The following is a 14,205-nucleotide window of genomic DNA, read 5'->3' on the forward strand; positions in this document are numbered from 1 at the left end:
ACACTTTCTCTTTCCACCCAACCCAACAACATTCCATTCCTCCATATTATCCACAACAAAACTACACCAAAACATTAAATATCAATACATCCACATCAGCAAAACACTTATCCCAATACAGCCACATGAGCAAAACACATTTTACAATACAGCCACATCAGCAAAAGACAACATCTTTGTTGGCCCAATACCACTTCACCATTGCATTTGCCCTATCTCTTGCATTTCCCAAGCTAAGTCAAATGGGCGTTTTTAGTGTCAATTAGGGGTGATAAAACTCTGTTCGGTCCGAATGAACTAATTTGTTCGATTCGGATTAAACTAAGTTTCGACATCAATTATATGTTCAAAATTTGCGTCCAAACATAAAATTTTTGTTTAGTTTAAAATCGAGTATGAGTCCAAACATAGAAATCTTGTTCGATTTATTTGTTCGAACCCTAACCCAAATTAGATTATTATCCGTTTTACTTGTTCGCATGTAAAACCAATCCGGGTTTGTAATACGTCCAAAATCCAATCCAAGTTAAAGTTCGGACATGCAAATATTTTCTTAAACACATGCTATCATCCAACCCGAAACTGATTTTTTTCCACCCCTAGTACCAACTCCATGAAGAGAGTAAAATTAAAATTGTGTCTTTTTGTGACCAAACTCTATAAAGTCCAAAGCAACCAACACATCTCAATCTAAAACAGATTTGCAGTTTGCATCAACAAAGAACAATTTGGACAGATATGAACCCTCAAAGTATTAATGAAAAAATTTTTAAAAAGGGAAAAAAATAATTTAAAAGTAACTTAGACAAGCACATGACAAGAACACAAGAAGGATGATCATTCTACTCATCTAGAAGAGTTATCGTCCACATCATTGACAACCTCAGGCTGTGGATCGTGTTCTTCTCGCCGGCTTGAACGACATAGCTCCTCAATCTGCCTCGTCACTTCAGGCATCGAAGGGCGGTTGTCGGGGTGCTGAGCAGCACAATCTATTGCGAGTTGCAAGAGCTGAACCATCTCTTCCTCTACGTTTTGGTACCTAAGGAGCTCGAGATCGAACACCTCAGATGTCCATTCCTCTCGAACTATGGACTGTACCCATCTGGGAAGGTCGACTCCCTCATCATTCAAGAGGGCATGAGTGGGTGCTTTCCCAGTCAGTAGCTCCAGTAGTAGTACACCGAAGCTATAGACATCGGCCTTCTGAGATACCTTGCGAGCGTCAGTTACCTCTGGTGCACGGTAGCCGGCAACTCTGTTGGGAGTGGATGAAGGGCCGACAAGGTGGACAAGGCCAAAATCAGAGACTCTGGCTTCGTAAGATTCAGTGAGGAGAATATTAGATGATTTTATGTTTCCGTGAGAGATGTTTGGACCTTGAGAGTGAAGGTACTCAACCCCCCGAGCAGCTCCAAGGGCAATACTTGAACGAGTCTCCCAATTCAGGGGAGATCTACCTGCTCCTTTGCTCCCTGTGGTAAAGTTAAGTAGCAAAATGATCATAAAGACAAAGCTAATCAAGCAAACCAACTCTACATATATCTTGTCTATCTTTTATCTGCTTGAACATAAAATATCCTGTTTGGAGATTTAATCCGATGTTTTCCCGGTTATTTTGTTTATATAATCTCATCAAAACCTAAACAAGTTTGCTGACATAAAAGGTTAAATAGCAGTCAAAGCATGTCCACACAATGGTCCAAGAAAAAAAATAGTTAGATTACAGTTACTCCACAATCAAATATTGCTTTCTGTCCAAAACAATTCATATATTTCTATTCAATGAAAGCTACATTTGCACACAACGCAAACTAAAAGACCCCAAATCGTTCATGGTAAATTTGTGCCATTTTCAACCAAAGAAAAGAAAAATTACATTTGACTTGCGAATACTTGACAAGAGCAACAAAACAAGAAATTTCGATCTACGGCATATACATTTTCTACCAGTTAAGAACATAGTAATCATCTCTAAAAGGCAATGCAACATAGCAACCAAAACAACAATCATAATACAAAACCCAGAAGGCCAGAACATAAAGCATAAATGTAAGCTCAAGAGCAAGAAATCCTCACCATGTAGAAGTGCAGACAAGCTTCCCATGACCATGTAATCATAGACAAGCAGCTTCTCATCACTGCTATAATAGTAAGCCCTGAGTGGCACCAAATTTTCATGGTCCATGGACCCAACCCCTTCAATCTTCTCTCTGAACTCCTTCTCTGAAATAGCCACATCCTTCAACCTCTTCACGGCTACCACAGTCCCCATTTCAAGTCCCGCCTTATAGGCCGTCCCAAAAGTCCCTTTTCCCAATACCTCTGCTGAGGCCCTCAACAAGTCCTCTAAATCAAACACTCTCCCTCCATTCCCAAAAAACACAAGCTTTTTGGCTCCGCCATTTGAAGCTGCTGCAGCTTCTCCCTTCCTATTCACAGTCGTAGCAGCTGCTGCAGCAGCCACTGAAAACCTATTTTCATACCCTCCATTTTCAACCTCCCCAGCGGGCTTCTCCCCCAGAATCTGCAGCTCTTCATGCTTGATTGAAGCAATGCCAATCGACCTAGACTTCTTGTTTCCCTTCTTTTGGCACAAGAAGAACAATATTAGAAGAATGAAGATCAACCCCACTACAGATCCAATCACAATACCTGCAATTGCTCCACCAGATAATTTATTCTTCTTTTTAGGCTCCACACCGCCTGTACTCGGCCCATTTGCAGTCTCACCAGCACAACCCTCGAGTGGTTTACCACATAATGAATTACCCAAAAAGGAGCTGGAATCGAGCCTCTGAAACCTCTCCGGTATCGACCCATTTAACATATTATTTGAAACATTAAATTGAATGACTTTTGGGACTTTCAAAGATGGAATCGACCCTGACAAGCGATTGTTCTCAAGGTAAAGAGTTTTCAATCTCGGAAACTTATCAAAACCTATAGAGATTTCACCTGTAAAATTGTTATTAGCAAGATTGATGCGCACGAGATCCTTCATTCCGAACAAAAACTCCGGGATTTCGCCGGAAAAGAGGTTGCCGTGGAGGTACAAATTCCGAAGCCCAGTACACGAAGCGAGATCCGAGGGAAGCTGTCCGGTGAGAGCATTGAGCCGGAGACTGAGAGTACGCAGCTGGGTCAGGTTACCGAAAATGCCGGTGGGGAGTTCGCCAGAGAGGGCCACGCCGGGCAATCGGAGGGCTACAACCCGGCCTTGCTCGCAAGTGACACCAGCCCAATTGCAAGGGCTAGTCGCAGTAGCATTCCAGAGGCGCGTCCGGCCACCGAGCAACTGCCGGAGATCTAGAAGCGCCGCTCTGTCGGCCGAAAGATCGGATTTTGACACAGGAAATAAAAGGAGAAGAGGAAAAAGGAGGAGGACGTGAAAGAACAGATTTTGGGTCTGCATTTTTTGGGGGAAACGCCAGCACCACTGCTACCAGTCTTGAACGGCTTGAAATAGTGAAAACGTGGGTCTGGTTTTAATGGTTCCAAGGGTTTACCATTGTTTAGGCTCTCTCTAGTTTCTGGGTTTGGAGAGAGAGAGAGGGGAGAAGAGTTTGTATTGAAGAAAAACAATATCGTAAAGAGTAACCCTAGCTGTAAAGATTGCACACTTCATTGAAGGGTGTGTTGTTCTTGATCAGTCAACTGGTCTCTCCTCAACACTATCCTCTCTCTGTTTTTTTTTTTTTTCCCTTTTCTTTAGTCTTCTTCTTTTTGACCTTTTTTTTCAATCCTCTCTAATATTGTATTTATTGGGACTTGGGAGTGTGAAAGAAAACGGCTGTTTGGTTTTGTTTTTTTTTTTGGGTTTTGTTTGGTTTTGGTCTTTTTTTAGTCGTGTTTTTTTTGGGTTTTGTCTGTTTTGGGGTTTTTTTTGCTTTTTTTTACACAAGATCGTGAATCTATATCGGTGTTCGGAATGGATCAAAGAATGACTGATATTCCTATCACTTCTGAAATTTATTTGGTTTTTTTTTTTAAGTTTTTTCTTTGTTTTTACACGATGCTAAATCTATTTGGGTGTTTGGAATAGATCAAGTGATTTCATAATTCATTTAAAATTGTAAAATTTATAATTTGAATCCAATAATTTTGAAGGTGTGACACATCATACCACTTATTTTTTTTATCATTTGTAAAATTTGTTTGATTTTTTTTCCATCATTAGATGTAAATGGTAGACTTTAAAGATTACGGAGTCCCAAATCCGTTTGGAATCTCATATTGTACTCTTGACAATTTGAAAAGGCAAGCAAATCCTATCTTCCTCACAATACTAACAATAGGAAATACAAATCTTTTTGGTTTAGAAAATAGTGAAATTAACATTTGAAGGAAATTTTCTCTAAAGATCACGGAGCCCCAAATCCGTTTGGAATCTCATATTGTGCTCTTGAGAATTTGAGAAGGCAAGCTAATCCTGTTTTTCTCACAATTCTAACAATAGGAAATACAAATCTTTTTGGATTAGAAAATAGTGAAATTAACATTTGAAGGAAATTTTCATTACTTTGTTTACTAAGACAGTCTTAAAGTCTATGGATATTTTCTTATCATGCAAAAAATGTCAACAACAACGTTTTTCTAAACATGCAAATATACCAAAACCACTAAATATTCTCATAAGGGAATAGGATTTATAGAAATTAATTTGTTATGAGATATTGTAATATTTAGTATTTTAGTATTGATTGCAATAACTAATATGCTCAAGATTTTGTGGGATTTATTTTTATTCAATGAAGATTGCCAAAAATCTTTACCCTATAATTTATCTAGGTCAAATTGATTCAATTATCCAGATATTAATATATTTTACAAGTGTTAGTGTCGAGATAAGAATAATGTGTATTCCTCTTGTAATCAAGCTTCGAATCTCATATGTATTGAAATTCTCTCATCTCTTGCCTTCAAACAACACGGCCTTGCTTAGAAATTTTTTTTATATATTTTATTTGCACGGATTTAAAGTGTCTGATGAAACCTGAGAAACCCTGAATAATTCTGTGTTTAAACTTTACATAAAAACAATGAGGGTTTTGAGATTAAATCTTGGTTTATGTTATTATTTAAAGATGGCAATTGATCTTCATCAGTGTCACACGACTTGCAAAGGTACGACATATCTACGTCCTCGCCTGATTTCTTCCATAATTAATTAATGGAGATTCAAAAAAAAAAAAAAGTATAGAACCACATCTATTATTTAACTGGGTAATTAAGAATATTTGACATTTTGTAAATTTTCAGGTATTTGAATCGTTTGCCGCCTCGTTCCCTTTTTATGTCACTATCTGAATAATAATTAAAATTCAAAAAAAAATGTAACGGCTATAAAATCGTATATAATCAATTATCTTCTCTGAACTATATATATGTTCTCTCATATATATATATATATATATATATATATATATATATATTAGAATCTTCTATGCTCTTTATATTCCATTTGCTGTCAAATTATATCAGTGTACCAAACCAAATAAACATTGGAAATGAACACAATAATCCAAAGTTTTCAACTGTCATGAGTGAATCGAATCCAAGATATGTAAAAAAAAAAAGAGTGTGTAGGTATACCAACCAAACACAGCTTGGTCAGGGAGGCAAAATTATTTCCAGTTCGGATAATCAAGTTTTTGCAATCTTTATTAAATTAAATTAGAACATAAGTAATATGCCTTAATCCAGGTCTAAACACAAAATTTTATCCAATTTGAAATCGGATACGAGTCTAAACATATAAATCTTGTCCGATTTACATGTCTAAATTAGAGACCGGACATGTGAATATTTACGGGATATGTAAATATTTCATAAATATGTATTATTGTCCGACCCAAAACCAAATTTTTTTTCTACTGGGGGTACTTGGTTTGGTCCATGCAAGAGTGAATAATTGGATCGGGATGTAAAGCTTAGGTGAGAGAATAACAACACTATATGAATTTATGATATTCACATTAATTAAAGTATGCCGACTAAAAGTCTATAACAACACTACTGGCCAGTTTGATACACAATTTAGAGAAGCATTTACATGTCTAATGAAGAAAAAAAAAAAAAAAAAAGGAAGCAACTGACACTTGTTTTTAATCTTGTGTTTGACACTAACTTTTTTGTTTTTTTATACCGATAACGATAGGGTTTTTTTGTTTTTACATTTGATATAAGTCTAAATTTGAGTCGGTTGGCTCTTCTAAACAAGAATTTATCATTCAACGACAACGCAAGTTAAGTCAAAGCTTAACACGTCGAACCTCATAACTTTCTGAGTTCATAGGATTTAGTTCAGGAAAATTTACCAACTAGATTATCACCCAAATAATTGACACTTAGCATGCACTGTTGATCTAAGCATATAAATAAGATAACCCACGCCAAAACATGATCATCAATAAAGAAACTTGAAATTGACTCATAAAAGGGAAGAAGCCAAAAGTAAAGTAACATTTCATGGGCTTAAAGCATTTGACTTTAAAAACTCAAGTTTTCAGCCCAAAGTAACCTTTCATGGGCTTGGGCTATAGCCTCTCACTTTAAAACCCCAAGTTTACCGCTCATAATTGTAAAAAAAAATAAAGTTTTCTCCCAGAAATACTAAAGAAGTATCCCATATAAATTATAAAAAAAAAAAGAAAAAAAGAAGAGGCTACTGCAGCCTGTACGAATCCCGGCCCACCCCAAACGCACCCACCAGCCAGTGCGGGTGCCTTGGGCTGGTAACCGTACTAGTTCTTCTCAGGACTTTTGCACAACAGTGCAGTTCATCATGTATCGGGCACGGAATATAGGAGAGGGATGAGCATTTTTATTTTGTCAGGCACAAATAGAACTAACCAAAAGAAGAAAAGAGACCAAAACAGTGGTCAGGAGGGTCATGTTTGGTATCTAATCATAACTGCAACCTCGGAAGAAAATGACTGGGAATGCTTCCGAGAGATTCCTAGTCGCAGCCCATTTGGCGAGACCATCAGCCCAAACTTTTTGACGCCTGCTAACCTTTGAGATACTCCAATTAGGAATCTCCCGCAAACTACACCTGATATCATCAACTAAATTTTCAATTGCCCAATGCGAAACCAACAGAGGCTTCCCTATCGCATTTATCACAATCAAAGCATCACCCTCAAAATGAACATCCCGAAACTGAAACTCCAAACAGCCAAGAACACCCAACCGAAGAGCCAAAGCCTCTCCCACCACAGGATCCATTATCGGACCAGAGCAGACGGAGGCAAATAACACTTCACCTGAGGAAGAACAGGCTAAGGCAGCAACTGAAGTATTATTCATCCCCATAGCTGTATCAAGTTGCACTTGCACACCAATCAAAGGAGGAGGAAACTAGCTCAATGTCGACACAGTTGGGACGAAATCATGCAGTCTCCAAGCTTGACAATGATGAACATGTAAAAGACGGTTGTAACACATCTCTGAAATATTCTTGGACGGAGCTCCATGCAAGATTTCATTACGATATTTCCAAGTTTGATCCAATGTTATAAAAGCCAACATCTGGAATTCATGACTCTCATCTAATGGAATGTCCACCAAACTAGGATTAAGAGCCAAAGAGGCCCAATCTGAAACACCATTTCTACCCAAAACCCGCGAGTCAAGAAGCCACTTAGATGAGCTCCAAACCATCACCGGAATAGTACAAGAAGACACAATATGCAGTAAAGATTCAGACTCCATAGAGCAAATTGGGCATACAAGTTGATCCTGAGAAAGCTATAAAAGCCCCGATCTAGCTCTTGTGGGCAACAAATTCCACACAGACTTCCAAAAGAGAAATTGGAATCTAGCATGCACATTCAACTTCCAAATCTTATTCCGGTTAACCAGCTGAAAACGTGATGATGGACATGATAATACTAAACTTTATTAGGCAATTTGGGCCCCCAAGGAAACTATTTGAGACTGGGCCCTATCAAAAGACTCTCCCAAACAACTTTTTCTTTCTCACTATCTTCTTTTCCCTCAGTGGAATTTTTATTGATTTTCTCGGTTTTTTTTAAAGACATCCCAATCTAAGTTGACCACCCCTATTGACGAGGTGTCTTTCGAAAAAAACGAGGTGTGACTAAAGCTATCATTTTCCCACCTCTGGCCAAAAAAGGATACAGCAAATGCCAAGCCCATGTATGATTCATTGTATCTCCTAAAGAGATTTAGATTCTAGAGATGCTGCTTATATTGTGGCTCTCATGGTCAGGTGGGTATTGTTTTCTTTGCTCAATCTTATCCCCAACAAAAATTGTTTGATGTGATACAACTTCAACTATACCATACCACACAAACACCCCGGAATCCACTCTCTTTTAAATTAACCAAGATCATACAATCTAAAAAGATATTATTATATCACTATCAGATTCCTTCTCCACCCAAATGTGATCATATAAATATATGCGTGTGTGCGTGTGTGTGCACTCTACCTTATCATACTATTGATCTGTTTATAAGGGCATTAGGTTTGCATCATAAGTAACAGCAAGTTCCTTTGCCAATCAAAACAAGGGCAAAAAAAAAAATAAAACAGATGACTAATTATTAAGTGCAACACACATTTGTCCCTGGCAATGATATGCCCTTCTCCTGTTTATTATCATGGAATTATAAAGTAAAAGAAAGAAAAATACCACAAAAGGGTCAACGAGAAGACTTGCAGATCACAGTGGACGAAAAAGAAGGGCACGAATAGTGGATGCTTTCTCCTACTGAAATGGGTGGAATCAAATCAACTAAGATGGGATTGGTTTTGCCTTGCCCTCTCGTGGTTTCTAGAGGATGGTTGTCTCCGCGATCATGGAGGTGACAACATATGGATCCATGTTTGAAGCAGGCCTCCGATCCTCGAAATAGCCTTTGCCATTCTGTTCGGTCTCTCTGCCAACTCTAACAGAGGCTCCACGATTCGCCACGCCCTGAAAATCAAAGAAAATTAAATAATTGATGTAGCAAACCTTTTAGAATTACAACCATGGTATAACATTGTGGTTTGATACTCAGAATGCTAATACTATTTGCCTTACTAGTGAGATTGAAGAAATCCTTACCCATGAGAAGGTGTTGATGTCAGCAGTTTCATGTCGTCCAGTCAGGCGGCGCTCATTGCCTTCTCCATAAGCAGCAATGTGTTCCTTGTGCCTCAATTGAAGCTTTCCAATGGCCTTTTTAATGACCTCGAATCCTCCATCGTTCCTCATGGACTTGGTGCTAACATATCATAACAGCTTCATTAAACATCATACTTCTAAAATGAAAAAAGAGAGTAGGGAAGGAGGTAACGTCGACTACATGGACAAAGTTTTATGCTGTCCAATTATATACCACATAAATTACCTGTAGTTTGTGTGGGCACCAGCACCATTCCAGTCACCCTGAAGAGACAAGGCACCAACGAAGTTAAACACAAAACTAAAATATTAAAAAATTTCCGTCTCAATTCTTCTGCAATGAAGGTAAAAAACCATCCGAACAAGTATGAAACACATAGAAAATCTGACCTGGATAGGTTTAGGGTCAAATGTAAGGACCACACCAGCTATCTCGGTAATCCTCTGTTAATGCAGAAAACACACTATTTTGATAAGTAAAATGGGATGCTTGTACAAGGATAAATAGTTTACAATCTAGTATTCGATGATAGAAGAACGCATTAGTATTTGCTGTTGTTAATGTAATTAAAATTACAACCACAAAATTCAGTTACCTCCAGGATGTACCGAGCCACCCACAATTCATCTCCGGCAGAGATGCCAACAGCAGGACCCACCTGGAACTCCCACTGCACAAGGAATGAAAAACGAAATAGTTTTTAGTAAAGTTTCTAAAGACATAACATGTCAAAGGACTTGACCAGCTCTGAAAGAAAGACAGTCCAGAAATAAACATTACCTGTCCAGGCATCACTTCACCATTTATGCCGCTGATGTTGATGCCGGCATAGAGGCATGCCTTATAGTGAGAATCCACAATATCACGGCCCATGGCCTTATCAGCACCAACACCACAATAGTATGGCCCCTGCATTTGCAAAAGGGAGTTAGACTTATTGTGTGTTATAAATAACTTAAACATTGAGAAAATGAGAAATTGATGCAAATGCAACACGCGAAACAAAACTGACTAATCGACATTCAGGGGAAGTGAAGTACACCAATGGCAGGCCACCCTTGTTTTAAATGAGTTTATTGATGCATCCTTTGTTATCACAAGTAAGATAAACTAGTATTGGTGCTGGAGCATCTTTAAGATGAGATTTCACTAAAAGCCCCAATAATACAACCTTGTACTTACACAGGTAGAGGCTGCCACACCACCAAAAATCAGAGCTTCAGCATGTGGGTATGCCCAGATTGCAAGTAAAAATTTATATATCCAGAACTTAATTTAACACAAATTTTCATTATACAAAATGTAGAGAAAGCTAACACCATGTTGCACGACTCCGACAAAAAAGATCAAATAAAGGAAAACCAAGGGGAGAAACAACATACACGAATGGCTTTAGACTTGAAAAAGTTAGAGTCTGTTACCTGAGGTCCAGGATAACCACCAACAGGCCAGCCAAGAGGCCATTTTGTGTCCTTTTGCAGTAGGGTGTATTCTTGCTCTATACCATACCTGTTAGTTCAAATTAACGTCAATAAAAAAGGGGAAAAAGAATCCATTAAGTCGCATTCACTAAAAACAATTCTGACAACGAAAGATTTTGGAAAAACAGAAGTGTAACATACCAAGGTTCCTCTTTAGCAACATCAGGATGGCTGAATATTTTTGCAGCATTGTACCTCTTATTCGTTGGAATTGGTTCTCCAGCAGGAGTATAAGCATCACACATAACCTAAAAAGTCAGGAATCAATATAAAGTTAAGTTCAATGGTCAACGAGACAAGTTCTTTTGCGCCCAATTAGTCTCAGTGTCAATAGATCTAACCCTTCAACAACTAGGTCGATAATTTAGTAAAGTCATTGTTTGATTTAAAAGCAATTGGAAAAGTTTATTCCAAGTGAAGAATATTACCAAAATGTTGTTCCCCCTCCTGAATGGATCCTTGAATATTGCTTGGGGGCTGATTTAATGACACAAAACAGAAAAAAGGTGAATCTTTTGAATAAAAAAAGGAAAGTGAACCAGAAAATCAAACAAGTACCAAATAGAGAGATAACATACTATAAGATCACTTCACTGTCTTCCCCAGGAGCTTGTCCGGTGCTTGATCCATCATAGTTCCACTTTGGAAGCTTTGAAGGATCAGTCACTGGTCCAGATAGAGTCTGTTACATTCAGATCATATATCAACAAAAGTAAAAGATAAAATCACACCATAATACATCAAATAGAAATTAAAAAGAAATAAAGACAAACAACATTAAAGAACAAGGAGATTGCAGATTACCCTGGCCTTGCTTCTAAGGTCCATTCCAGATCCACCAATCCTGCCCAGAAAGTAATGAATACCCAAAAATCAGTACATCAGACCCATTGATAGTCAATCCAAAGATAGAAAGAAAAAAAAACCATCAAACAAAATACAAGTGAAGAAAACATTCAAAAGAGGAAACAACACAAACCATCAAGAGTGAAGAGAAGCAGATTACATCAATAAGGATCGACAGAAAAAGTACAAAACCCACAAATGTAAGGACACAAAACCAAGAAACCGCACAGTTAGAACGAGTAATTGACTCAGAACACAAGCAAAACAGAGATCCAAAAGAAACAGACCATATGTACTCAGCGATGATCTTCTCAGTGGTGTCTGTGAGATTCAAGTTGACGAGATCCGAAAGCAGAGACATGGTTTTTCTACAAATAGAAGCTTCTGCAAGGTAGAGAATGTTCCCACTCAAGCAAATGTGCTTTTGAGAGAAATTGCACCCACCTCCGAGAGACGTGAAGAAAGTTGAACAGAGTAGGGTATACTTTTATAATGCGGTCTATCTATGGCGTGGAAAATTATAAAACAAAATAATAATTATTTTTATAAATAATTAATTAATGTCAAAATTTTTTTTTATGAAACTGTCAAAATTATTAAAGGTGACATTACACCTTTGGTGGAACCCAATGTGGCACAATGGTAAAATTTTGTTGGCCAATAAAAATGTATTGGATTTTATGTTTTGTTGATGTGGCTGTGTTGGAATACGTGTTTTGCTTATGTGACTATATTGGGAGACGTGTTTTGTTGATGTAACTGTATTGAGATTTTGTGTTTTGGTGTAATTTTGTTGGAACAACATGGAGACATGAAATGTTGTTGGCTTCCATGTTGGGTGGGAATGAATAATGTATAGGAATTTGTGATTTGTTGATGTAGTTGTATTGAGAGATGTGTTTTGCTAATGCGATTGTATTAGGATACGTGTTTGGCTTGACTTTTTGTGTAATAGATATGATATTTTTATGGGCCCAGCAAAAATGTCCTATTACATTTTGCTTAAGTAGCTATCTAGGAAGCACGGACACGAAATACGACACGACACGGACACTCTGACACGATAAATTCAAAATTTGTATGACACGACAAGACAAGGACACGCATACATATATATATATATATAAAAGAAATAACACAAACAAATATTTTTCTACTCTCACTTTCACTTGATATTTGAACCCTAACAAATAACTATTTATTATTTAAGGTGGTGCAACTCTTTTTCATTTAATTCAGATAACAACACTATGAATTACAAAAAAGTGTTTTGAATAAAAAGCATTTATGGGTTCTCTTCAAGACAACAAAAGCATATAATGGATTACAACTACTAACTCTGTATGATCTTGAAATTAGTGTTTTAAAATTAGATCCAAGTATGTTAGTATAGTATAATTTCTGTATACTTTCATTTGAGGGTGGTGTTGATAAGGAAGATTCCAGACTTGTAATTCAAACCTTACGGACTTTGTGTAACTTGTATATTGTCTATTGTCGTGTCCGAGCCGTGTCCATCTTCAAAAAAATTAAGAAAAAATGACCCAGCTTGGACACGGACACGTCGCCATTTTAGGAGTGTCCGTGCTTCCTAGGCAGCCATTAACCCATCAACAATGAGCGGTGGTTTGATTGATAATCGATTGGATTAGATATATGTGTTCTTAAAAAAGTAAGACATTTCTCAACAGTATTTCAAAAAAAAAAGTGGTCACTAACCCCCAATTCTACATTTCCCATGCAAATACCACTAACACGATTAATGCAAAATTTTGGTAACTAAAAAAGTTGGGATGCTCATGTTACATATACAATGTTTAAACGTTATTTTGGAACATATTTGAATTTCAAACGTGGGGGACAAGAGTCATGAGTTTATTTGAACAGTGAAAAATCTATCTGATTGTGCACACTTTAACAGTTTTAAACTTTGAATTATTAAGTTGGAATATTTGAATAAACTGAATTGGAAAAAAAGACGAAAAGTTATATTAACCCTATTCTCTAATGTTGTTGAAATTAATTGATTGTTTCCTTGTGTTCATGGAGAACACCACCTTCATTGGTCATTGCCAATACTACTATGTACCTTGTTCAATGATAGTTACAAGGACATCGACTATGTTTATGTTTCCTAGTGTTCATGAATACAATGAACCTTGTGAACTTAAACCTAACTAGAGCAATTGTCTTGTGTGGACAGCTTTGTTGTTATGTTGTTGGAAAAGAATGCATATTTAGCACAATTAGTGAGTGCATCCTTTAATTCTTTACAAAAAGTGCAACCTTTTAAATAATAATATGCATAGATTAGGCTGAAGTAGCAAGCATCTACCTAACCCCACACTTACCAAATTTTTTTTTTTACCTAACCCACTAGTTTTTTTACCTTTTATATCACCAATAGGATTCTACATATTTAGAAATTCTCACACGTAAGCAATTTACTAATTTGTGCATTCTATTTTTAAGTGTGTTCAAAAACGAAATGACAAGTGAGATTCATTGTTTTTAAATCAATGGTGAGATTGAGATGCGTAATTTAATATAACTTGTGGGTGTTCGTATAAGAGAATTATTGTCTACATATTAAAAAATGAAAGAAAAATAGAAAGCCCACCAAGCCCAACTTATCAGTCCAAATTTTAATTGACTTGGACTATGGTCCAAAACTAAAGCGCAAGCCCATAGGTTAAAAATAAGAGATTAAAAACCAATTTAAATTTGGGGGCCCACC

General features: G+C 37.1%; 2 protein-coding genes across 2 annotated transcripts; both read right to left on the bottom strand.

Moving 5' to 3' along the window:
• Nucleotides 1–691: 691 nt before the first annotated feature.
• LOC119981398 (probable inactive receptor kinase RLK902) lies at nucleotides 692–3,715 on the bottom strand. Its single transcript, XM_038824491.1, has 2 exons — nucleotides 2,080–3,715; nucleotides 692–1,475 (listed from the first exon to the last, which is right to left on the bottom strand). The coding sequence occupies exons 1-2, from the start codon at nucleotides 3,413–3,415 to the stop codon at nucleotides 847–849; spliced, it is 1,965 nt and encodes a 654-aa protein (XP_038680419.1). The 5' UTR covers nucleotides 3,416–3,715; the 3' UTR covers nucleotides 692–846.
• Nucleotides 3,716–8,544: 4,829 nt separating this feature from the next.
• On the bottom strand, nucleotides 8,545–11,926 carry LOC119980325 (glutamine synthetase cytosolic isozyme 1-1). Its single transcript, XM_038822989.1, has 12 exons — nucleotides 11,756–11,926; nucleotides 11,427–11,466; nucleotides 11,201–11,304; nucleotides 11,051–11,099; nucleotides 10,764–10,870; nucleotides 10,563–10,650; nucleotides 9,922–10,050; nucleotides 9,737–9,811; nucleotides 9,531–9,584; nucleotides 9,367–9,404; nucleotides 9,081–9,240; nucleotides 8,545–8,948 (listed from the first exon to the last, which is right to left on the bottom strand). The coding sequence occupies exons 1-12, from the start codon at nucleotides 11,827–11,829 to the stop codon at nucleotides 8,805–8,807; spliced, it is 1,062 nt and encodes a 353-aa protein (XP_038678917.1). The 5' UTR covers nucleotides 11,830–11,926; the 3' UTR covers nucleotides 8,545–8,804.
• Between the last annotated feature and the right edge of the window lie 2,279 nt (nucleotides 11,927–14,205).

The sequence above is a fragment of the Tripterygium wilfordii genome, chromosome 16 (assembly GCF_013401445.1).
Source record: "Tripterygium wilfordii isolate XIE 37 chromosome 16, ASM1340144v1, whole genome shotgun sequence".
NCBI lineage: Eukaryota > Viridiplantae > Streptophyta > Magnoliopsida > Celastrales > Celastraceae > Tripterygium > Tripterygium wilfordii.